Consider the following 26,481-nt stretch of genomic DNA (forward strand, 5'->3'; position numbering starts at 1 on the left):
GTCCTGCACCTGGTTCTTCAATGTTTGGATGTGCGTACTTTTTTTAACATTCTCATGAAATTGAATAATGTCATGGTATTAAATATAGCTATCAATATCTTAAGCCAAATTATTAGGGCCTATTACAACTACAACAAAAAAGGGGGGGCAGTTTTCATCAATTAAAAAGTCCAAGTCCTCGTCTCCTCGTCAGTCAGACTCAGAATCAGAATGCATGAATTCTCGAGTCAAAGTCCGAGTCATCAGTGCTCAAGTCCAGTCACAAGTCTGGAAAATTAGTCCAGGACTTGGACTCGAGTCAGAGTCCTGGACTCGAGTACTACAACACTGTCTTGGGCTGTGTAGCTTAACATGATATAACCCCAAAATCAGCGATTTTCTGTTATATGTTGTTCCAGCCCTCCCTGTGAGAGGAGATTAAGTTGTTTCCTCTCTCCATTGACTACCATTATATGGCGATAATATACAGGTCTGAAAATCACACATCTAGCACATAAACCAATAGAAAAGGCCTAAAATGGGTGAAAAAGAGTGAGAGACTTTCTGTTTTTATATATTGGCAGAATCTGCTTTGTTCGCATTCGTTGCTAGAAGTGATTTTCAGACCTGAAAGGAGAAAGAAAGACTAGAACGACCGCACCGCGGATATATGCCTCTGCCAACAAGTGAACAGTCAGCATATCCATGTCTGTCAAGACTTTTGAGCCAAATGTGAAGAAATTCCATCAAGGCGTTAATGAGATATTGTGTTAACGATGCTTGGAAATGGCGTGAGGTCACAGTGACCTTGACCTTTGACCACCAAAATATAATCAGTTCATCCTTGAGTCCAAGTGGACGTTTGAGCCACATTCTAAGAAATTCCGTCAAGGCGTTCCTGAGATATCGCATTAACGAGCTAGAAAATGGCGTTCATGAGGTCACAGTGACCTTGAACTTTGACCCCCAAAATCTAATCAGTTCATCCTCGAGTCCAAGTGGACGTTTGAGGCAAATTTGATGAAATTCCGTCAAGGCGTTCCTGAGATATCGTGCTAACGAGTATTAAATGAGCGGTCGTGAGGTCGCAGTAACTTTGAACTTTGACCACCAAAATTGAATCAGTTCACCCTTGAGTCCAAGTGGACGTTTGAGGCAAATTCGAAGAAATTCCGTGTACATGCGGATATATATACAGTATATATATATATATATATTATATAAAACACCAACTAGTATATATATTATATAAAACACCAACTAGTAGTCAGGAACAAGTCCATATGTAGACCGCACACTCCCAAAACAAAGATGATGACCAAACTTGTCAAAAAGACTTGATTTATTTAAGAACAACGCGTTTCGCAGGTTCATTCACAAAGTAGAGATCATAAACACCTTTGTAGCGGGCCGTGTGACAGAACGGCCTGCCCCTCAATGTATAGCTCAATTAATCAATTAGCGCTATATGTAGACGAAAAACACATTTGCCAGTATATAGGCTATATATTAAAAACATTAAATGTGACAATTCATGTCTGCATAAAACATAGCTACGTCTTATATATATGAACCCACATGTGAGAGGATAAAGCTATAGGCTATAATCTGAGACATAAATCCTCAGTCAGCTGAGTGAATAAGGGGGACACCAAAAATCTAAAGTTGGAGTGAATGAAAAGAGTCCATGAAAAGACCCAATAGTTTGGGCCACGAGATATACTTGTTACACAGGGCTCAATACATATATTTTTTAATGAAAGTATTTATATATAATGATGAAAATATTTATTATATTATTATTTATTATAAAGGAATAGTCAGGCAGCAACGCCCAACAATAATGTAACACCAACAACAAATGTCTCAGATGTGTGTAGCGAGAAGATTCAACAATGATGATAATCAGAGAAAACAGCATGCAGCAGTTTGAGGAGAAAACTGCCCACCGAGGGCCCAGTAGTTCAAAACTTTTAATCTCAATCAGATCCGATCAGATTTTGAAATCCCATTTTCTGTGATCCAGGATCAGACAACTCGGCCAGATTTTGTCCCAGTATTTCAAAGCAATTCAGGATAGGATGACCCTGATCCAGTTTCAGACTTTTCAAGATTACTAGATCCTGAATATCAGTGCTTTAATCCTACCGATCTCCATCTAGTGGATATGAAAAATAATACAAGGAAGACAAGAGACCACATTGCAGAGACATCTATAATATCTAATTATATTTTTAAATACATAAAGGACATCAAATCATAATGGATGATTAAAAAAAATACTCCCACTAGGGTAACAACAACAAAAAAACAGGCGGCTGGATCATCCAGGCGTGCTTTGAGGAGCTGAATTCTAAGTGACACAGCTGTATTTGTTCTTTGGCCAGACGGATCTGCATCTCTGCCCTCTCCGTTTCACGGCCCACCTATGGATTTCCCTCTAAATGAGAGACTGAGTGGTGGTGCAATGCAAGATGCTATTGTCCGCAATTACTTTTGAAAGGTGATGACAGATGATGGACTTTTTTTTGTTGAAGATATTTTTTCTTTAATCTAAATTACATTTGTGATTGACAATCTTTGTTGTGATACTTTTATGAGCATAAACATTTATGTCATCAACATTTGGTTGAAAACAAAATAGGCCACCACAAACGTGATCAAAAAATGAAATATAAAATTTATTTGCCATGAAGGCTAAAAATTGTGTATTATTTCAGTTAACAAACTTTGCCATCTTATTTATATTGAAACATATTTTTAAATAAATTGTATAGTACATTTTGCTCTGGTAATCCACTGGAAATCCACCCCTCTGGTGGGATCAAGATAATCCAGTTTTTTGGGATCAAACTGATCCCAATCGTGTGTTGTCGCTTTGAACTACCCGTTTTGAAGATTTGATCCAGATTAAAGCTTGGATTTGATTTCCTGATCTGATCGGATATCAAAGTGATCCTAATCCTGTTTTTTGGTTTTGAACTACCCAAAATCCAAATCTGATCCGATCAGATAGGGATTAAAAGTTTTGAACTACTGGGAGATGGCGGTAATCTCCATCCCAAAAAGGGGGGGGGGGGTTCAGAGGGCAATCAAAAATACAAACCTGTATGTACCCATAGGCTATAAGAAATAAAAGAAATGCGTATTTGGACCAACATAGAGATATGAAAAAATACAGAAGATACAGCAATACAAAAAATAAAATAAAGTAAATTTGCTGTATAGAATACACCACACACATTACAAAAAGGAATTGAATTCTAGATTTAAGCAATATAGCATGAGAGCCAGTGTGTTGTGCCAAATATATCCCCCTGATCAGCTGTTATCCCACGAGGCCGCAGGCCGAGTGGGATAACTGCTGAGCAGGGGGATATATTCCACAACACACGCAGCTCGAGTGCTATATTGCTTTTATAAAACGGTTTCCAAGTATGATAATATAATAATAATAATAATACTATAAGTCCGACTCCGACTGGCATGTCATTCTGATAGTCAGTTGAAACACTACTGTAAGGCGGGACCGCAAGAACATGCGGGTGATTTGATTGGATCGTTCTGGAGACTGAAGTTGACATTGGCCAATCCTGGCGCTTTCTGGAAACCCCGACAGGCAGCTCGAGCGCAGCGTTGCATTCAGCGCTTGCTGAGAAGCTGAATGCTTTCTGCAAAGCCCGACACCAACTAACGTTACGGGGTTAAATGCGGGGTTAAATGCGGGGTTAACAGCCTTTCTTTTGCAAAGAAGACATTAGCCCGCATCTATTCTTGTACAAAACATCATTTTCTGCGAAGTATTAGTAAAGTTATAAGCGAAGATCGATTCACAAGGATCTGACAGCTGTCTCCGCCATTTTTTTTTTCTACGTTGTCATTTGAGGTAAGCCTTATTATTACTCTCTTAGTAAGAGAGTTGCCATGGCAACCAATAACCCATGGCCATGGGTTATTGAACTCGGTTACTGGAATTATACAATGGCTGTGAACCAATCAGATTGCTTGATTTGAGAGAGCCGTTTTATAATCTCATTTAAACCATGGGGTTCCATTGAATTCAATGAGAAAATCCTATAGGACTCTCTCTGTAGCAGGAGTTTTTTGATGTCCCCTCCCATAGGTGGGAGGGAAACTTTTTCAATTCCCACAAATTTAAGTGTGGCTGCTGAATCATGGCTTCGTTCATTATAATGTCTAGCCATGGCATAATCCATATTGCCATTGATGCCATGTTTACAAGCCTGTTCGCAAAATAAATAAAGATTTTTTTTTTTTTAGAAAGCTACACTTATGCCGGCGGAGGCATAAAAAAAGCAATTCTCCAATGAGGCAACAGAGAATAACTGGTTTGGGGATTTTATCTCCACAACCAAAGGTACAACCAAAGTTCAACATCACCACTCACCTATGCACTAATGTATGTACACAACACAGTCAGCCAAAATATATAAAACACCAAAAGTTTGGCAAGAATGATTTTTGACAGCCAAAAACTGACTGACTGACTGACTGACATACAATACATACATACATACCTGTTAGATTAGAGTGTTATACATACATACCTGTTAGATTAGAGTGTTATACATTCACTGTAACTTTGACTGGATTTTCCCTGCCGGCCCAGAGATTTGAAGCAGTAACCTTCCAGTCAGCAGCTTGCTTCAAGTGTTTAGATAAGCAAATATATCCTGAGTAACATTGCATTCTCCAACCTAAATACTAATGCAGTGGACATACCAAAATAGTCGAAGCGCCCTGGGGCCAACCTCTCCGGGAGGTGGGAGGCAAACAGGAAACAGGTGAGCAAGGCGAAGAGGAGGTGGTAACAGTGATTGGACAAGGCCTCGCTAGGGCTGCAGCTTCCCCCGCAGCACAGCAGTAGCTACAGCAGAGAAACAGACAGAGGAACATTCATTTAGAAAACACTTTTGACTGACTCTTGAGGTTTGTCACTAAGTCCTTTACAGAGCATCAGAAGATATAAATACAGATAAAGTGACAACAAACCTCTCACGTTTTAAGATATAGACAGAGGTTTGTGTGTGTGTGTGTGTGTGTCTCTGTCTGTACATGTATGCATGTGTGTGAGAGCACCAGGTCAGTCCATATCACAGAAAATCACAAGTAGGGTGAAAGACAAAAATACTCACATCTAAAAAAAATATAGCCGCAAGCGGCAATAGCAGGTGTTCAAGTCTTGCCCAAATTGAACCCCTAATAGTCCTTGAGGCAAATTTGTAGAGCACGTTCAGGTGAACGTGTGGAAAGAATTTGGAGAAACGGCGTGGGAGTTATGACCTTTCAAAGTTTGGATTGTAATTATAGCGGCATAGCGCCCCATCAGGCTGATTCGATTTACCAGCTATTACATAGTTATTACTACATAGGCCCCACCCATTTTCACCAATTATGACAAAACTTCCTATTTTGACGAGTACATGCTCCTTGATATATCTGCCAAGTTTTGCGATCATCGGCCAACAGCTGTGAAGTTACAGCCTTTTTTGTGTTAGGCCACGCCCATTTTTGGCATTTATGATGCCCCCTTTTGGTGGAATTGGGACAAAATTTGGCACACATGGTCAGTGATGATATCCAAACATCTCCCCCAAGGTTCGTGACGATTCGTTAATCAGACATGAAGTTATGACAATTTAGGTGAGAGGCCACACCCTCTCACAACTTTAAGGGTTAATATCTTTGAAACAAAAGTAGATTTCATTTTTTTTAAAGCCAACTTGTAGGGCTTGGTCCATAGATGCTACCTAGTGATATTGGTGGAAATCGGTCGAACGGTCTAGGAGGAGATCTCAAAAATGTGCTTTCCAAACTTTTCGAAATATCTCAAAAGACGGACCTTGAGGCAAATTTGTAGAGCAGGTTCACCTGAACATGTGAAGAAAATGCTTGAAAATCATACAAACGGCGTGGAAGTTATGGCCTTTCAAAGTTTGAAATTTTAACCGTTAATTATAGCGCCCCCATCAGGCTGATTGGAATTATATTTCTGGAGCATCTAGTAACAAGCAATATCTGTTATTGGGCCTGTTTCTGTGATGTACCAACTCAGAGGAATTTGCATCGAGGCAGAACCAGAATAATAATAATAATAAACCAGCACAATAACAATAGGGTTTCAGCCCCTCGGGCTTGAACCCCTAACCAGCACAATAACAATAGGGTTTCAGCCCCTCGGGCTTGAACCCCTAACCAGCACAATAACAATAGGGTTTCAGCCCCTAATAATAATAAACCGGTACAAAAACAATGTGCTGTCAAAGTTGTCCCATGTTTTAAATATCTGGGAGTGCACATCTCCGACACTCTCACATGGAGCCTGAACACAACCAGTACAGTGAAGAAGGCCAACCAACGCCTCTACCTCCTGAGGAGGCTGAAGCGTGCTGGCCTCGGCACCCCAGTCCTCATCTCCTTCTACAGGTGTGTGGTGGAGAGCGTCCTCACCTCCTGCATCACTTTGTGGTATGGCAGCTGCTCTGCCGCAGACTGCAGCGTGTGGTCAAAACCGCACAGAAGATCATTGGCTGCAGCCTGCCAACCATCAGTGACATTTTTCAGGACAGATGCAGGAAAAAAGCTGCGAAAATCATGAAGGACTGTACCCACCCTGCCAATGGACTGTTTGCCCCCCTCCCCTCTGGTAGGAGGCTACGCAGCATCAAAGCCAGAACCACCAGGCTCAAGAATAGCTTCTTTCCGGTGGCTGTGAGAATCATGAACCATGTATAACCACTCCTCGGCTGCTCGTGTAATGTACTGCTGCTACTTCTTATAACGTTGCTTACTTTAGTTTTCACGTATCTAATTATATACATATATATTATCTTTTATATATAGTACATAGTATGTATTAAATACATACTATGTACTATATATAAAAGATAATATATATGTATATTATATCTATATATGTATATATCTAAACTGCTGCTTGTGTAATGAACTGCTGCCACATTCTTTGCACTTTAATGCCGCCAGCTGTGAGCGTAACAAAATGTACTTTAAGTGGCTCCTATGTTGAGCCAACACATTGCACCTTAAATGTCTCCCTTGCTCTTACATCAGGTACTATGTTGTTTTTATGTTGTTTTTATATTGTTCTCCTTTTAGTGGTGGTACCAGCACTCATACTCCACCGGCTTCCCACCCGCAGACACGACCAATTGTGTCAGGAATGTCTGACCAAGCCGGTGGTGCCACAGCCGGTGGTAGGCGAGTGCTTCGATCCTCTACACACTACCCAGACACCCCTCATCTAAAAAAAAGCTGACCTGGTTAGAAAAACAAAGAAACAAACAGAATGACTTCTTGCACAGACTAATCGCCCCAGTGATCAGTGGAATTAACTCGTTGAGTGCCAGCCACTTTTGGAGAACGGACGCTCCCAGTGCCAGAGTTTCAGAGCGTTTTCAGTGATTTCTCGAGGCCCACAGAATATTGTGTGATATTACTATGTAAACACCGAACACGCACAAAGAACGAGGAGACTCTATTGTATCATCAGCAAAAAAAAGTTTAGTGATACCATTTTCCCTTCTTTAGTTATGAGCCGGAGAAGATAGGTTGTTTTCAGCAAAAAGAGGCGTTTCAAATTAGAAGCTGAGATATTCAGCCTTTTGTGAAATGAAGCATTTCAAGCACATTCACTGACTCTGAAGCTAATATTTTCTGACCTGAAACATCTGAACAGTAATTTCCTTCAATAAACAGCACCCACACCCCCCTCAACTCCAAACTCCTCCTCCGTGGGAGTGTCTCTGGTGGCTCTGCTCGCTCTGCTGGCTGCTGCGTGTGTCAGGCGAGTCTCTGCTGCCTGCTATGGCAGGCTCTGCTGCCTTACGGATCCACGTTCGGATGGCGGCCGCTCGTCGGGGGAGTCTGGATCGGGCTCGCGTTCGTCTGCGTTTCTGGGGTTTCGGTTGTGAGCTGGGATGAAGCTGCGTCCGATTATAGGCTTTCTGCTGCGCGTTTCAAAGTGCGCTACACCCAGTCTATTTTCGGAGCGCTCAGCCTTGTGCGCCGGCTCCCAGCGCGACACTGAAAAGCCAAACCATTCTCATGAGAATGGTTTGGCTTTGGTTTTATTTTCTGGCGGCTAATCGTGTGGAGAAACTATGCAGCAGAGACAGAGGGGCTCATTTGTGGGAGCGGATTGACTGCTGTTCGCAGCTAACGTTGGCTCCAGGCAGCCAGAGCAATCTGTGCCGCTCTGGCTCCAGCATCGGTTTCTCTTTCATCACGGGGCTTTTTCTGCTTTTTTTCCTCAACTTTCTCTAATCTGGAGAGCACTGTCGCCACCTAATGGGTCCGTAAAATAGGTTATACACCTTCAATAGCTACAATATTTTTACAGGAGATGCACGAGGCTTTGATCCACGTCCCACCGTCAAAAAACGCAATTGACAACTTTAGTCCTCTTTGGCACTCTACGTTACTATTCGAATTGACGACTATACTCGTCCTTGGCACTCAATGAGTTAATTGATTAGTGCAACATATTTACATTAGATTAAGAAAGGAAATCAGCTTCCACGTTAGTGAGCCAAAACTCCTGCTCAAATGATTAAATACAGGCACTAATCACATCTGAGCTCTTTACATTATAATCAGGGTTCCCACACCTTAAACATCAAATTCAATGACTGTAGGCAGAGGGTGAAATCTGCTTTAACCTATGTCTGCAATTATGATTAATAACTAATGCCAATAACTATTTGCATCTGTTATAGCTTATTGATTATGAAATGAAAACCAGTTGAAGTTAAATGTTATATATCAATGACTTTCAAAGTCATCATGGCATAGTTTGAGACACGGATGAAGGTTAGTGTTACAACACTGAGAATTTTTAGAATGAGAACTAGCAGGCTTTACAGAAGCTCACAGACAACAATTAAAAAGAGAAAGAGGCTTTAATGTGTGGACACTTCTCAACTGTGCTGTGTTACAGTTACTCTATGCAGACAGCCTTTACTAATGTTAAGTATGCGAAAAAAAAAGTATATTCTTGCACAAAATATATGCATAAATTCAAGCACTTTCGATGACTCGAGACCTTTCCCGCCTCAAATAAATTTCAAGGACCTGTGGGAACCCTGATTAATGTACTGTACACAGTTAATTTCAAGGACCTGTGGGAACCCTGAATAATGTAAACACAGTTCAAGGACCTGTGGGAACCCTGAATAATGTAAACACAGTTCAAGAACCTGCGGGAACCCTACCTGGTAGCACGCATACCACGGAGGCTTGGTCCTCTGCGTGGCCGACCCGGGTTTGAATCCGACCCGTGGTCCTTTGCCGCATGTCATCCCCTCTCTCTCCCCACCTTTCCTGTCTGTGTCTGCTTACTGTCATATCCAATAAAGGCAAAATACCCCCCCCCCCCCCCCCCCCCAAAAAAAAGAAGACCTGTGGGAACCCTGAATAATGTAAACACAGTTCAAGGACCTGTGGGAACCCTGAATAATGTAAACACAGTTCAAGGACCTGTGGGAACCCTGAATAATGTAAACACAGTTCAAGGACCTGTGGGAACCCTGAATAATGTAAACACAGTTCAAGGACCTGTGGGAACCCTGAATAATGTAAACACAGTTCAAGGACCTGTGGGAACCCTGAATAATGTAAACACAGTTCGGTAGCTTTTGACAAATACTTCATAGTGGAAATAGAGGTTGCAAATTCTGCCCCCAAAAATAGAGAGGAGTACTACTATGCACATGTAGACTGTTTTAATTTTTGAATAAAAGCAGACTTGAAGCACAAATGGAAATGCATGTCCCATAATACCACAGTCATGCTCCCGATATATTATTGGGATTGGGCTTGCATCCAGTGTGTAAATATGTGTCCATTGTGTGGGACATACAGTATGTTGGCCCGTATTGACACTCACCCTGTAAAACAAAGGGACAGTGTCAAAGATGAATGGAAGGATAAACGCTCCCGTCCGCACAACTTTACTTCTTTGTGGGAACTGCAACTCCAGGAACCTATGGAGACAGACAGGGGGCAGTAATTACACTCACATAAGGCCAAGACTTCTTCGTGTTTCTCATGTTTAGTATTGACAAACCACTGCTGCCTGCTGTTGTAGAAACCCACACATTATGCTACTGTATATACACCACTGCTAGCCCTGCTTGAGCCACCCTTTAATCGTTACTCTTACTGTAAGATGCTCTGGATAGCAGTTTCAGCTTATGATTGTCAAGTGCACATACTGGAGTGAGACTGATATACACTTCAGTAGTAATTGTGCTCACTTGGCCAAGTCTTCTCTGGTCACAGAAAATGCATTTTGTTAAATATCAGGTAGCCTAATTGACCACCAGTCATGTCATCCATTTCCGTATGAGGTGTCCTCTCTGACCACAGCTACTGTACATGTCACATGATGGTGGGATATGCTGTTTCCTGACAAGAATATAATTCTGGGTAAAGACTAAATCCTATTTAGGCATGACAATAATCAAACTTAATAAAAGATAATATTGGCACAAATATCGACCATCAACATTCAATACAAAAATAATGCTATCTGCATTGACTTTTAAAAACCTGCATATCGGTTGAACCCCAGGACCTACTATGATGACCAAAGGTTCGAATTGATGTTCGACTTGAATTTATTTTAAACATTGACTTGCTCTTTTTTTTTATATAGATTTTATTTTACATTTTAACATTTTACAGAACACACGAAGAAGGAAAACAAAAACAGGCTCAGACACAGAGAAAAAAAAAAGAAAAGGAAAAAAACAAACATATATATACTAAGGACATTCAGTGTTACAATATAGAACTACCAGCCACACACAGTGCCTTTATGCTTCCAGGAGATGCTGTGCGTGGGGCCCCACGCAAAGGGTCCGCGAGTCACCCATCACCCCTGACCTCGTCAAGATAAGCCAGAAACGGGTCCCAGACGACTGAGAACTTTTTGAGAGAGTTGGTCCTCAGGAACCCGAGTCTCTCCATCTGTATAACAGAGACCATGTCCATTAACCACAACTGAAATGAAGGTGAAGAGGGAGACTTCCATTCCTTCAGAATGAGTCTTTTGGCGACAGAGACTGTTGCACAGCTGCAGGGAAGTTCAGAGAGGTCTCCGAGCAGCCAAAGATGGCGAGTTCTGCCTCCGGCTGAAGGGTTATTTTGTAGGCCTTAGAGTACCAGTCAAATATCCTGGCCCAGAATCCCGCTAGTGAAGGACAGAACCAAAAGGCATGAGATAATGTGCCCTCTGACACCTATCGCACAGTGGTAAAACAGAAGGGTAGATCCTATGCAACTTATGCTTAGAATAGTGAAGACGATGAGCGACTTTAAATTGGATCAGCTGGTGTCTACTATTAACTGAGCAGAGTTGTATCATAGACAGACTCCTATCCCATATAATGTCAGATAACTCAATACCAAGTTCCCCCTGCCATGCTTCTCTAATCTTCTCAGTAGAGGCCAAGGTGCAGCTATCAAACAGACATACAAATCTGGAAATGAGATGCTTGGAGTGAGGAGGTCTGAGCAAAACATAAGAGAAAGCATGCTCATCTGGAAGTGCTACAAAGTCATGAATCCTGGATCAAACATCATTTGTGACTTGCAGGTATCTAAACCAGTGTGTGCCAGGCAACTCAAACGTCCTCTTCAGTAGGTCAAAGGATGCAAAATTACCATCTATGTATAGGTCGTTGATTAAGGACAGACCCTTCTCACTCCAGGCCTGGTAGTTTCTGTCTGACCAAGGAGCCAAAAAAGAGATTGAAACAAATTGCAGTGTGTACGGAAACATCTGGCAGACTCAGAACTCTCCTGACTTGATTCAGAATTCTGACAGAGTTTCTCACAATAAAACTCAAACTTCGAAAAAGTCCCCGGCCCCTCTAGCTTAGAGAACAGCATGGCTGGTAGAGAGGAGTTGGCAATAGTGCCAGCCTCCATTTTCAGCCACAAGGGGGCCCCGGGAGCTAAATTGCCAGGAATCCCTTGCCGCCAAAACATTAGAGCCCTAACATTAGCAGCCCAGTAGTAGTGCCTAAAAACTGGCAAGGCCAGCCCACCTTCAGACTTGGGCTTTTTCGAAATTCTGTGGTTCTTATAATTCCATATAGGACATAATTATACAGTCCAGTTCTTTAAAAAAAAGCTGATGTAAGAAAGATGGGAAGGTTTTGACACAGATAAAGGAACCTGGGGAGTGAAACCATTTTAATTGAGTTTATACGGCCAATCATGGACAAAAGGAGAATTTTCCAGTTTTCTATGCATTTTTTAAGCCTTGAAACAAAATCGTCAAAATTCAACTTAAATATTAGTTTTGGATCTCTGGGTATGGTCAGGACAAGATAGATGAGGCGGTCTTTTGCCAGTTTGAATGGGAGGTTTTCCATGAAACCGGGAGTGAAGACATTGCTGACAGAAAACAGTGTGTTCGTGTACACAAGTGTACATACAACGTCTCAAATGGTTGATAATGATGTGGGTGTGCCCCAAGGATCAATATCTGGTCCATTATTATTTATGTTATATGTAAATGACCTCCCTGATGTTTGTCCACCTAATGTAACCTGTCAGATGTATGCTGACGATACGATCATATATCTACATGCAAAAAATAAGGCACAAGCTGCAGCAGATCTGTCAGCTGCAATGGTCAATATATCAAACTGGTTAACTGAGTCATGTCTACACCTCAATGTAAGCAAAACTGTATGTACAGTATGTTCTTTTCCAAGTCTGCAAACAGAGATCCAGACCCAGATGTGTTGGTAGCAGGGAGCAGTCTTGCAGTCGTGCAAGAGTTTAAATATCTAGGCATAATAATAGACTCCCAGCTAACATTTAAAAAACAAGTTAAAAAAGTTGCCAACCGAATCAAATTCAACCTGGGAAATTTCAAATATATCAGGAACAATCTGACTACTGAGGCCTCAAAATTGTATGCCAATGCTATGATTTTTTCACATATTAATTACTGTCTCACTAGTTGGACACAGACAGGTAAAACTACCGGTACTTTAAAATCAGTAGAAACACTTTATAAGCGAGCCCTGAAAACACTGGACAAAAAATCTAACTCATATCACCACTGTAAAATCTTAACTAAATATGACTTTTTAAATTGGGAAAACATGATCAAATTTGCAGATATTTTACTATCTTATTAGGTTTAATTTTTCATGATCTGGCCCCCCCTCCGCTCAAGGAATTCATTTCACAAATCCAAAATTCATATACCAGAGCCTCTACCAGAGGAGACTGTAAAATTCCACATAGGAGAAGTAGCTTTGGGCAGTCAGCCTTCTCCTACAGAGCAGCACATACCTGGAACACTATACCCGTAGAACTGAGAAACATCACATATTTCAACTCCTTCTCCAACTCCATAAAACATTGGCTATTGAACAATCAAACACGCATCCATACTCCAGGATAGCATTTCTCGTTGTTTGTCATCGTTTGTCTGCTTTGTACGGCATGCGGTTTTGTCTGTGCTTTTGTCCGTGCTTTACAGTAAACCAGGGGCTGCATAATTGTGCTTATATGCTTTTGTCTGTTTTTATGTGCTTATGTGCTGTTGCTCTGGCATGTATTGTATAGAATATGCTAATGTAATCTTGCATGTTCTTTTTTATATGTGCTCATGCATGTTCTTTTTATATGCTATTAATCTGCTTGTGCTTTTCTTCTTTTATATGCTTTTGTCTACTTATGTCTTCTGTACTATTGCATGTGTTTGTTAATGTTTCACATATAACATCAACCTGCCAGGGACTGCAGATGAAAATTAGCCTGTATGGCTAAATCTGGCACATTTACATGATGGACTCACGTGCTCATGTTAATTAATGTGCATTGTCCCTTTTCTTAAATAAATAAACAAACAAACATCAGAGAGAGGCATAAAGTCACTCTTTGTCCAGTTAATTGTATATCCGGACAGCTTACCGAAGGAGGTGATCAATTCTAGGAGAGGGGGGATCGATTTCTCTGAGTTATGTAGGTATAGAATTACATCGTCAGCGTACAAACTAATACGCGTCTCAATACCTCCGACCTTCAGGCCTGTAATACTCGGGTGACTACGTATTTTTAAGGCAAGGAGTTCGAGCGCAACAGCGAAGAGGGCCGGCGAGAGAGGGCAACCCTGCTGAACCGAGCGAAGTAATGGAAACCTGGTTGACCTATCACTGTTGGTTATTTATTTCAAATAGTTTTTATTCGTTTTTAAACAATACAAACAAGAAAAAACAAACCCCGTAGAAGACAGACAATACAAAATAGGTGCAAGGTTGCATGATGTCATACATGTATACAATCTCCTGAATAATTGTGATGCAATGACAACCAAGTGTAAAAAACAAACAAACAAAAAAACAAACAAACAAACAAATAAACAAAAAAAATAAAGACAAGGAAAGGACAAGAGGGGGGTGGGAAGAGGGTAGGGTAGAGCTGTTAGGGGCTACTAATCTAAAGTTCTTGCGTCAAATTCCTTATGGTAATAATCTAAGAAGGGGTGCCAAGTCATTTCAAACTTTTCCAGAGAACCCTGGACTGTGCATCTGACTTTTTCTAGCTTAAGAAATGACATTACCTCACGAATCCAGCGTGAGTGTGATGGAGGTGTGGGCGATTTCCAGCTAAAAAGAATAAGCCGGCGAGCTAGTAATGTTGAAAAGGCCATTAGATCTGATTGATGTCTGGATATCCCACTGTTGCTAGGGGCAACCCCAAATATTGCAGTAATTGGATCTGGGTCAATCTGTTTTTGACATACAGTATATATGAGAATGTATTAAAAATGTCTGACCAGAATGTGTACAATTTTGGGCAAGTCCAAAACGTGTGGCCTAGAGTACCCGGAAACTGATGGCATCTGATGCAATTTGGGTCTGAGCCAGGATATATCCGGGCCAGTTTGGCTTTACAAAGGTGTAATCGGTGGAGTATCTTAAACTGTAACACACCATGTCTGATACAGCCAGAAGATTTATGTATTTTACTGATAGCATTTTTCCAGATTTCGTCAGAGTGTCCAAGTCTTCCTCCCACTGTACTTTCAGGTGGTGCAGCGAATAGTCTTCCATTTCTTGAATCATACAATATAAATTTGATACGCAGCCTGGTAAATAGGGATTAAGTTTCAGATAATCATCAAATGGGCAAGCCAGAGGTTTAGATGGAAATGTTGAGAAATGTGTGCGGGTGAAATCGCGAATTTGTAGGTACCTGTAAAAGTGAGACTGTGGTAAGTTGTACTTTTTAACAAAATGATCAAAGGAACCAAACGTCCCATCAATGAAAAGGTCCTCCACACAACGTATTCCCTTTCCATACCAGAACTGAAATGCTGTATCTGTCAAAGAAGGTTTAAAAAGAGGGTTCAAGGTAAGAGGCATGGACTCCAGGGCTTGCGTATGCCCAAAATGTTTACGAAATTGGGTCCATATGCGTAGGGTACCTCTCACAATAGGATTATCCGTATGGACACCTACAGTCATTGGCAGCGGGGCACACAACATAGAAGCCAGGGAGATTGGTGAACAAGCCTGCTTTTCCATACGAGACCAAATTGGGCCATCTCCACTTACAAAGGACTTATACCAGATATTTATTTTTTGGATGTTGGCTGCCCAATAATAAAATAAAAAATTTGGCAGCGCTAGACCCCCGTTTGCTTTGCACCTCTCCAACACAGCTTTGCGAACGCGTGGTATGGTCTTATTCCAAATGAATGTACTTATGTTTTTATCTAAGTCTTTAAAGTATGATTTTGGTAAGAAAATTGGAATTGTCTGGAACAGACAATAAAAATTTGGGTAAAATAACCATCTTAATTGAGTTAATGCGGCCAGCCAGAGATAATGGGAGAGTTGACCAGCGGCTGAGATCCTTCTTAGCTTTGTCTATGGCTGGTTGGAAATTATGTTTGAACAGCTCTTTGTAGGATCGCGTTACCTTGACTCCCAGGTATGTTAGAGGGCCAGTCGAAACTTTGAATGCACATGAGTTAAATGTCGTTGTCAGTGCTTTCTGATTGATCGGGAATAGTACGCTCTTTGTTAGATTGATTTTATAGCCTGAGGCTAGACCAAATTGTGAAATAGTGTCCAGACACTTAGGGATTGAGGTCTCGGGATCAGATATATATACCAGAAGGTCATCCGCGTATAACGAAACTTTGTGGATCAGACCAACCCTTGTGATGCCTCTGATCTCATTTATCACTGTTGGTTATAACTGAGCATGTTGGACTAGCATATATGAGCTTTATCCAGGATACGAATGAATCACCAAATCCAAATCTGCGCAACGACTCAAACATACTGTATAAGGCCACTCAACATGATCGAACAAATGTTTGTTTAGCCGGGTAGCCAGCGTTTTAGTGATTATTTTTCTGTCAAAGTTCTGGAGTGCTATGGGTCTTTAACGCCTTTAACATTTCCCATAGTGTGGAGTCTGATATCGTTATCTGATACCGTTATCGTTGAATTCCAAAAAATATTTCAACTTGGTGGTAATATATTCTATGAACTTCCCTTCAGAGAGTAAGGAGGGGTTAAAATGCCAAGAATAAATCTGTTTGTGAAGAGAGAGACCCATGGACATAGACAAGGACTGTGGTCAGAAATCAATATATTAACATTGACTTGCTTTTAATCAAACTCCAAACAGTCTTATTCTCACAAAACCAGTAGGAAAGTGAAATTGTCATTGAAGTTGACAGCAGCGACTTACCTGGAATAGCAGGACAAGCTGGTACAGAATAGTGTGTTGCCGATGGCGATGGGGACAAAATGTTGATGGAGCCAACTGTTCACCCAGCAGTCCGGCATGACATAGGCCGCATAGGCTATGGCACAACCTAAACAGCAGCACACAACATCAAAATACATAAAAAAAGACAGTGTTATTGAATGATTTGGCCAGAGGACTGCAGTTCTTAGTTTACTCTGTAACACCAGTACCTGTCCTAAATAAATTCACAAAAGTACATCAACTCAATCAACAACGTAAAATAAAATGATTAAAAAAATAGATATATATATCACATACAGTAGCATAGCCCAACATAAGCGTGACACAGAGTGCATAGTGTACTGTAGCTATTTGAGGACTTAGACATAACACTTACAAAAGCACAGTGTAGCTGTTGTCTATTTCCAGAAAGTGCATCTGTTGTGTGTTTGTTTGATTAGCAAATCCCCAATGAAAGCACAGTCCAAGTACAGCGAGTAGAAAGTTTGTGTAAAGCGTTGGCCCTGCAGTGACAAAGCCCCCAGCAGCTTTTATCCCAGAGATTTTGCACACTGGAGACTGGTGACATCTTGGCACTAAGGAGCTTTGTGGAGGATTAAGGATCACACTGCCGGGGCCACATCATTTGTGAAAGGCCCTCAGTTAGTTGCATGTTAGGAGCATCTGGGTAGTGTAAAGGAAAAATCACTCCCCTACCAACACGGAGACCTGTGTGAAATTCCCAGCAGCGGTACTTCCGGCTTGGTCAGATGTTCCTACAGACTAAATTGGCCGTGTCTGCGGGTGGGAAGCTGGTGAGGTATGAGTCCTGGTCGCTGCACTAGTGCCTCCTCTGGTCAGTTGGGTCCCCTGTACCGGGAGGGTGGGGGGGACTGGTGGACTAGGGTGATCCTCACGCGCTAGGTCCTGCCAGTGAGACCCCTCGCTGTCAGGTGAAAAGAAGCAGCTGGCAACTGCACATGTATCAGAGGAAGCATTGTGCTAGCCTATGGGCTCTCCCCAGATGAGCAGAGGGGGTGGAGCAACAACCGGGACAACAGGGGTAATTGGTTAATTGGCCGAGTTCAAATGGGAAAAAATATTATATATTTAATATAATATAATAATATATTATTGTTTGATTATGGGTCTGCAGGAGAAATCTCATATACGATGAACATAAACACACCCATACAACCAAATACATAGGCTTAGGACAAAGTGCAAGACTTAGGTCTTGCATGTGTAAGCACGCTTGAATACAGAAACAGCACATGCCTCCTAAAAAACAACCTTGCCCTGTCAAATGTGTACTTGTGCAACAAGCTCTGAATTAATGCAAGATAGATAGATATATCTTTTCACTATTTCTTTGTTGAAAGGTTGGTGCTGAGGGAAAGGCAAACATTATTCATAGGAAAAAAGGTTGTGAGGCCAGGCATACAGTTTGATAGGCATAGCAAGGTAGGTAGGCACTAGGCAGGGACTTTATTCATCCCCAAGGATTCTGGGGGAGGCTGGACAAGAGTTATCATTGTGTGGTTTTGAGGTGATATGGAATTCAGACATGCCCATATCACATCCAGGTGATATTCAAACTTACAATGAATGCTAAAGGGTTAGAACGACATTTTGAATTTCTCTGCATTAGCAAGGCAAATTAAATGTCACGTCAGCATCCTTAGAAACTGATTACCATAAGATAGCTTGCAGCTGCGGGTTTTAACAAGACATTCTGTTGGTCAACTGATTTGTCATGAATACAGACACTTACAGACACAATACAGACACCAAAGAAACTAATTCAAAATAATATCCACTGAACTAGAGTTGATGTGGAAAATGCACTTCTACTGCCACAATTTCAGTAGTACAACCACCTCAAATCTGGTCGATAGATGTAACCTAAGCCTGTGAGCCGTGAACGGTGGCCTACATAGAGCTAGCTAGGTGCTCAAGCCACATTTGAAACAATAAACCAGCATGCTGGTACTGTGCAGAAAACTGGAGGATGCAGGTTCAAGGCCCTGTCTTCTAATGATACAGTTAGGGCGTTTTAAACCCTATTTCAGTTAGGACAGTTATTTCAAATTCTGAAGTAGTTTCTCCTATAGCTTGGTTTATTTGGGCATATGAGTAAACAGCAATTGCACTTGGGGTGCGAACCAAAACAATCAGACCTAAATGTTGCTGATGGAGAGGTCTCATTTCCAAACGAACCCTGGAGTGCTTTGTTTGGAGTGAGAATGTGATCCAACATGACCTGACCCAAATACACCAATCACTGTGCATTAGTTGGGTTGGATCACGTTCAATACCAAGTTTCAGAGCAGCTTTTACTGATTGTTTGCTTACTTGAAATGTTGCCATGTGAAAACAATCAAACTGATGTGTAAATGCAACAACATATCTCTTCATTTGCACCAAAGTAAACAGACTACAGGTTTGAAAACAACTTTATACACATTCAATCCTGCAAGCTGTCTTCTACTGTGGACCACTGAGCAGTTGTTGGGTTAAGTGCCCTTGCACAAGAGGAAGAGGAAGCAGAGGGAATCATGCATTAACTTCCCCGACTTCACACAGATTTTCCCTCTGGGGTTCTGGGGAACCAACAAAATAAAAGTCGCAAGCCTTTTATTTTCAGTATACCACCACCCCTGACGTATTCTCACCCAAGCTGTAGATGCTGAGCGCTCCGTAGTCAAAGAAGTAGCAGATGTGGCGGGACTCCGGGGACATGGTGCTGAAGGTGTGGGCACAGCTGGAGGTGAAGGGGTAGATGCAGATCAGCAGCATGTACACCAGCAGGGGCCAGGTGTAGCTGTCTGTCAGGAAGTTCAGCGTGGAGCACAGGAGGCTGAAACGCCACAGGAAGTACCTGGCAAACACAAGGAGCCTCGTCACTCTCCAGCGTGAAAACTTCAAAATCTAAAATGTGTGAGAAATCTTAGACATTCTGGCAGGTTTAGGCACAAGCTGAGGAGAAACTTGAAAAAACAAAAAAACTCCAAGGCACTCTCCTTTAAAAAAGTTAAAATGCCTTTATTTACATGGCAATGTCATTTTAGACTTTACAAATCAACTTTGACGCGTTTCGGCATCTAGCCTTCTTCAGGAAGTGAATAGTCAAGCAGATCTCCTGCCCCACCCGGTCTTTATGTAGAGGTGTTGAGCCAATGGGAGACTGCCACAGAAGGTGCTGTTGGTTAGAGGGTGTACAAATACACAAATTCCAATAGATAATAATGGCTTTAATTTATATAGCACAATTTAAAATGTAAAACAAATCTCAATGTGCTTTTGGATTGACAAACTACAGGCCACTAAACACCCAGGCCTTAATGAGGACCTAGATTTCACTGTTTTTTGTAAACATTTATTATTTTTTGATTTGTAAACATCGTTCTGATGTAAATGTATTACTATTGTGATTTATTCATGTTGTTTTATTTATTCAGTTTGTGCTCAACATTGTGGCCCCAAACCATTGTGTTGTTTGTGTAGTGTTTGTATGTTTTTTGATATAATGTAGGCCAGAATGCTGCCATCTATTGGAATTTGTGTATTTGTACACCCTCTAACCAACAGCACCTTCTGTGGCAGTCTCTCATTGGCTCAACACCTCTACATAAAGACTGGGTGGGGCAGGAGATCTGCTTGACTATTCACTTCCTGAAGAAGGCTAGATGCTGAAACGCATCGAAGTTGATTTGTAAAGTCTAAAATGACATTGCCATGTAAATAAAGGCATTTTAACTTTTTTTAAAGGAAAGTGCCTTGGCATTTTTAGTTTTTTCAAGTCTATTTGTAACCCTATCCAAAGAGCACCTCAAACAAACACACTTTTTGAGTCCAGGAAGCGCTCCGTCCTAAACATTTCTGAGGAGAAACTTGTTGGGGTTAATGTTTTTTCCTGTAATGGAGTAAAGTAAGGTGTGGCTGTTCCAATTTCTCTCTCTCGTAACGGACAAGCCCGTCTTTTATTGTCACACGAACACCACAATACATGCATTCGGCCACAACACACTCATGCTGACGGTGGCCGGTGAAAAGTGTCCTCTGCATTTAACCCATCCAGGCATGTCCTTTCCTCCGAGGGGCAGGCCAGGAGCAGTGGTCGCTTCAGAGTTTTCAGTAGTCACATTACAGTTACTGATCTAACACAGTGGTTCTCAACCTTTTTGAGCCGCGATCCCCCAAAAACTTTAGGGTGGGGTTCGCGACCCAACGACAGTGCGCAGTCTGCGCACGCATTCACACTGATTTCACTCACTCACTGAAATAATTTTTATTGTTTATATAGCTTTATAATACAATAAACCAGGGGTTCCCAAACGTTTCCATCCAAGTACAACTACGTACCAAACCAAATTTCCCAGGGACCCCTTCCACTGCGTATACCCCCCCCCCCCCCCATAAAATAACATTTGCTGATTTAACCATGCAATAGCATGGGGGGTACGGTGGCGCAGTCGGTAGCGCTGTCGCCTCACAGTTAGAAGGTCCTGAGTTCGATTCTCGCCTGGGACACTGTGAGCGCTGTGGTTGTGTTCCCCCCCATATCTTCAGTGCCTACTGCCCAGGTAGGTTATCTCGTCGTAAGGGCCTTTCTCTCTGTGTGGAGTTTGCATGTTCTCCCCGTACCCCCCAGGGGGTTCCTCCGTATATAACCCCCCCCCACTAAAAACATGCAGAAGATCAGATCGTCATCGTCATCGGACCAGTGACGACAACATCCGAAGTTGGTCCCCGGGCGCTGTACGAGAAAGCGACCACTGCTCCTGGCCTGCCCCCCGGAGGAAAGGACATGCCTGGATGGGTTAAATGCAGAGGACACTTTTCACCGGCCACCGTCAGCATGAGTGTGTTGTGGCCGCATGCATGTATTGTGGTGTTCGTGTGACAATAAAAAAAGACGGGCTTGTCCGTTACGAGAGTTTTTAGCAACCGAAAGGCTAAATAACAATATAAGGCTACTAGCTGGTTCAAAACGGACACACACACACACACACACACACACACACACACACACAAACATTAGGCTGTGAAAAACACCTTTGAAAATGTTTTATTTTTTGGCCAAAATCTACCTAAATTTGGAGTGTTATTTAGCTACCTTCCTGACAAGCTAGCACGACATGGTTGGTACAAATCGATTCCTTAGGTCTTCTAGTTTCATATGATACCAGAAACTTCACTGCCTGCTGGAGCCTCTGAAAGTAAATGTTCAAAATTGTGATGTTTCCCAAATATCATGAGATTTCAGAAAATCGGCCAAATCCGGCTACTCCTCAGGGGTAATGTGTATGTAGAAACTGTTGTCTGTATTTATTTATTTTTCAATTATCTGGCGGACCACCAGGCGGACTGTGGTCTGGGAACCAATGCATTATGCCATTGGTATGGGAGATTTAATCATCATGGGAGAAAAATAATTTATTATTTTTTTCTTTTTTCTCCTTTGACAATCATCCTGCGAGCCCCCAAAATAATCTCGCGACCCCCTGGGGGGTCCAGACCCCCAGGTTGAGAACCACTGATCTAACAGATAGGCCATTACTGGCATTACATTCTTTAGCCTTTTTAACCTCTTTATTGGTGTAATATCTATCCAAAGATTTCCTGATCATATCCTGTCATCAAGTCATCAGAATTATGAGTAGAGCGCATGTGAACAAGTCAACAAAGTAATAATAATAATATAATAACAACAAACTTTATTTGTATATTGTATCAAAGTGCTGGACATGCAAGAAAAATACATTTAAAACAGGAGCAAATAATACCATAGCAAAAGAGAATAGATTGAAACCAATTGTAGACATTAAAATAAGTTAACACAATAAAATGGTAAAAAATAATTAAAATATAAGTAGAAATAGTAAAAATAGAACTAAAAGAGACTCAGAACTTGCATGGGGATAAAACACTAAATAAAAGAACAGTTAGCTAAAGGCTTCCAATAAAGGTAGGTTTTGAGCTCCTTTTTAAAAATGCTCACGGAGCTTGCCTGTTTAATGTAGTCGGCCAAGGTGTTCCATAGTTTTGGTGCGTAGTACATAAAAGCAGTTTCCCCTTTAGTAGTACTTTTGGAACAGCTAAAAGACCAGAATTGGAGGACCTAAGGGCTCTTTGCAGTTGGTAGGGTGTAAAAAAAATCTGAAATGTATGAAGGTGCTGTGCCATTAAGTGCTTTGTAAGTAATTAAAAATACCTCAAAATCAATTCTGAAAGGAACAGGGAGCCAGTGTAGTTCAGTTAAAACAGGAGTGATGTGCTCTCTCTTCTTGGTCCTAGTTAAAAGTCTAGCGGCAGAGTTCTGTATGAGTTCCAGTTTCTTTATAGACTTTTTTGGTAGACCAGTAAACAGTACATTACAGTAGTCTAACCTACTAGTAATAAAAGCATGAATTAGTTTCTCAGCATCCTGTTTTAGTAGAAATGGTCGTACTTTGGCAACATTTCTAAGGTGAAAGAAAGCTGTCTGGGTCACTTTACTAAAGTGCGGCTTAAAACTTAAAAATCAGAATCCAAGATGACACCTAAACTTTTAACTTGGGATTAGGGATGTAACGATAACCGGTTTTAATGATAACCGTGATAAAATTCCTTACGATAACCGTACCGTTTCAAATTGTCATCATTATCATTAAAACCGTGGTACCGTGATTACCGTGTTACCACGATTACAGCGCTTTGAAAAACATGGTAAATACTAAATACCGGTACTTCCTACGAGTCTCTCATGATTGAAATACTGTCCATCATCATCCAAACTTGGCAACAGACTCCCAGATGCAAACGCGCAGCCTTGGAGAAATTATTTCAGTGAGTGTATCAATCCTTTTTGGGACTGAGTTTTTAATATAAAACTTGGTGAAATTATTTCTGTGAGTGTATTTGTACTTTTTTTGAACATTTCATCGTTCCATCTCTACTTGGGATTTCATCTGGTGAGCCAGGTTCCCAAGATTACTAGAGAGGGTATTCCTTTTTGATTTTGGTCCAAGTAGGAGGATCTCCGTTTTATCCTCATTCAGTTTTAAAAAGTTGTCGTTCATCCACTGATTTATAGAGGCTAAACAGGCAGTCAATGAACAAAGGCAATCTGGGTTACTTGGCCCAAAAGAAATATAAAGTTGTGTGTCATCTGCGTAGCTATGGAAATTATTGTACCTAGTGGGAGCAAATACAGGTCGAATAAAATAGGCCCAAGACAGCTTCCTTGGGCTACACCAAAAGGTAAATCATGTTTTCCAGACACATAATCTCCTAGACTAACATACAATTCTCTCCCAGTAATGTAGGTCCGAAACCAGCTTAAAACAAAATCAGATAGACCGACCCACTAATCTAATCTAAATCTAAAAGGATGAGGATTGACACTTGGTTTGAGTCAGCAGCAAGCCTAAGATCATTTACTATTTTGACTAAGGCGGTTTCTGTACTATGATTAGCTCTAAAACCTGATTGGAATTTCTCTAGGATATTATTATCATTGAGGAAATTATTGAGCTGTTTAAAGACCACTTTTTCAAGTACTTTGCTCATGAAAGAAAGGTTAGATCTAGGCCTACAATTATTTAGGACAGTGTTATCCAGATTCGATTTTTTAAGTAAAGGTTTCACTACCGCAGTTTTAAAAGCTGTGGGAAAAATACTTGTTTCCAATGAGGTATTGATTATCTTAAGAATGCAGGGAGCTAAACTGTCAAATACATTCTTAAGAAATGTACTAGGGACAGGATCAAGGGCACATGTTGAGGAGCTAGTCTGAGCTACAATTTTAGTGAGTTCAGATTGTGAAATCTTGTTAAAACACCTAAATTTTGGGGTGCTATTTATAGGTGTCTTACAAAATGTATTAGCTGTATTTGCAATGCCCACTCTAATAGAGGTGACTTTGTTTTTAAAAAAGGTTGCAAATTCTTCACATTTCAAAGCAGAGGCCTGACTCAATATACTAAAGGGCGCTGGGTTTAAAAGTCTATCAATGGTCAAAAATACTCTAGAGTTTCAGCTGTTCTCAGAAATAATTTGAGAGAAGTGGGCCCTTCTCTCTTTACAGACAGCTTTGTTATAGGCAGCAATTCTTTCTTTTAGGATAGCATGGTGAACATGTAGTTTGGTTCTTCTCTATGTTCTTTCTGCTTTCCTGCAGGATCTTTTTAGGTCACTAAGGCTGTTGTTTTTCAACCAGGGTGCTGTTTTTTTAGAGGACCTCCTTTTTGTCTTTACAGGAGCTACTTTATTAAGAATGGGACTCAGTTCACCATTAAAAGTAACCACCATTTGATCAACAGACAAATCAAAAATGTTTGGGTCCATCAGGTCTGCTAACTCCAGCTGTACACTGGAGTCCAGGTACCGTGTTTTAATTATGGTTTCAGGATAATTAGTTGGGGAAGTTAAAGGGACATTAACTCATTGAGTGCCAGCCACTTTTGGAAAACGGATGCTCCCAGTGCCAGCCCTTTCAGAGCGTTTTCAGTGATAACTCAAGACCCACAGAATATTGTGTGATATTACTATGTAAACACCGAACACGCCCAAAGAACGATGAGACTCTCTTGTATCATCAGCAAAAAAAAGTTTATTGATATAATTTTCCGTTCTTTAGTTATCAGCCGGAGAAGATAGGTTGATTTCACCAAAAACAGACGTTTCAAACTAGAAGCTGAGATAATGAGCCTTTTGTGAAATGAAGCATTTCAAGCAAATCACTGACTCTGAAGCTAATATTTTCTGACCTGAAACATCTGAACAGTAATTTCCTTCAATAAAACAGCATCCCCACCCCCCTCAACTGCAAACTCCTCCTCCGTGGGAGTGTCTCTGGTGGCTCTGCTCGCTCTGCTGCGTGTGTCAGGCGAGTCTCTGCTGCCTGCGTCGGGTGGCGAGTCTCTGCTGCCTGCGGATCCACGTTCGGATGGCGGCCGCTCGTCGGGGGAGTCTGGATCGGGCTCGCTGAGTTCGTCTGACGTTTCTGGGGTTTCGGTTGTGAGCTGGGATGAAGCTGCGTCCGATTCTGGGCTTTCTGCTGCGCGTTTCACCCAGAGTCTATTTTCGGAGTGCTCCGCCGTAAACCATTCTCATGAGAATGGTTTGGCTTTGGTTTTCTTTTCTGGCGGCTAATCGTGTGGAGAAACTATCGCAGCAGAGACAGAGGGGCTCAGTTGTGGGAGCGGATTGGCTGCTGTTCGCAGCTAACGTTAGCTCCAGCCAGAGCAATCTGTGCCGCTTTGGCTCCAGCATGCATCGGTTCCCGTTTCATCACGGCTTTTTCTACTGTTTTTCCTCACCTTTCTCAAATCTGGAGAGCACTGTCGCCACCTAATGGGTCAGTAAAATAGCTTATACACCATCGCCCATACTTTCACAGGAGATGCATCAGGCTTTGATCCACGTCCCACCGTCAAAAAACGCAATTGACGTCTTTAGACGTCATTGGCACTCTACGTTACTATTTTAATTGACGTCTTTAGACGTCATTGGCACTCAATGAGTTAAAGGATGATCAGACACATTAATATTGTTCACCAACACATGAATGATATTGATCGCTCTGGAGATAATAAGATCAGGAGTATTACCATGATTGTGTGTGGGCCCTGTTAACATGCTGTTCTAACTCTAGGCTGTCTAAAATGTGGAGGAACTGTTTGGCTTTAGCATCAGTCTTCTTGTTCACATGGATATTGAAGTCACCATTTACAATTATCC

The 26,481-nt window shown here is 41.5% G+C and overlaps 1 protein-coding gene across 2 annotated transcripts in view; it reads right to left on the bottom strand.

The window, feature by feature from the left end:
- paqr6 (progestin and adipoQ receptor family member VI) overlaps window positions 1-26,481 on the bottom strand; it is a 68,563-nt gene that overhangs the window by 5,024 nt on the left and 37,058 nt on the right. For both annotated transcript variants that reach the window (XM_083635898.1, XM_083635897.1), the window contains 4 exons: window positions 19,431-19,636; window positions 16,756-16,882; window positions 9,905-10,001; window positions 4,723-4,867 (listed from right to left, as the gene is read on the bottom strand). In XM_083635898.1, the coding sequence (XP_083492024.1) occupies window positions 4,723-4,867; window positions 9,905-10,001; window positions 16,756-16,882; window positions 19,431-19,636 (575 nt within the window). The remainder of the gene's footprint in view (window positions 1-4,722; window positions 4,868-9,904; window positions 10,002-16,755; window positions 16,883-19,430; window positions 19,637-26,481) is intronic.

This window comes from Poromitra crassiceps (genome assembly GCF_964638095.1).
Source record: "Poromitra crassiceps genome assembly, chromosome: 1".
NCBI classification, from domain to species: Eukaryota; Metazoa; Chordata; class Actinopteri; order Beryciformes; family Melamphaidae; genus Poromitra; species Poromitra crassiceps.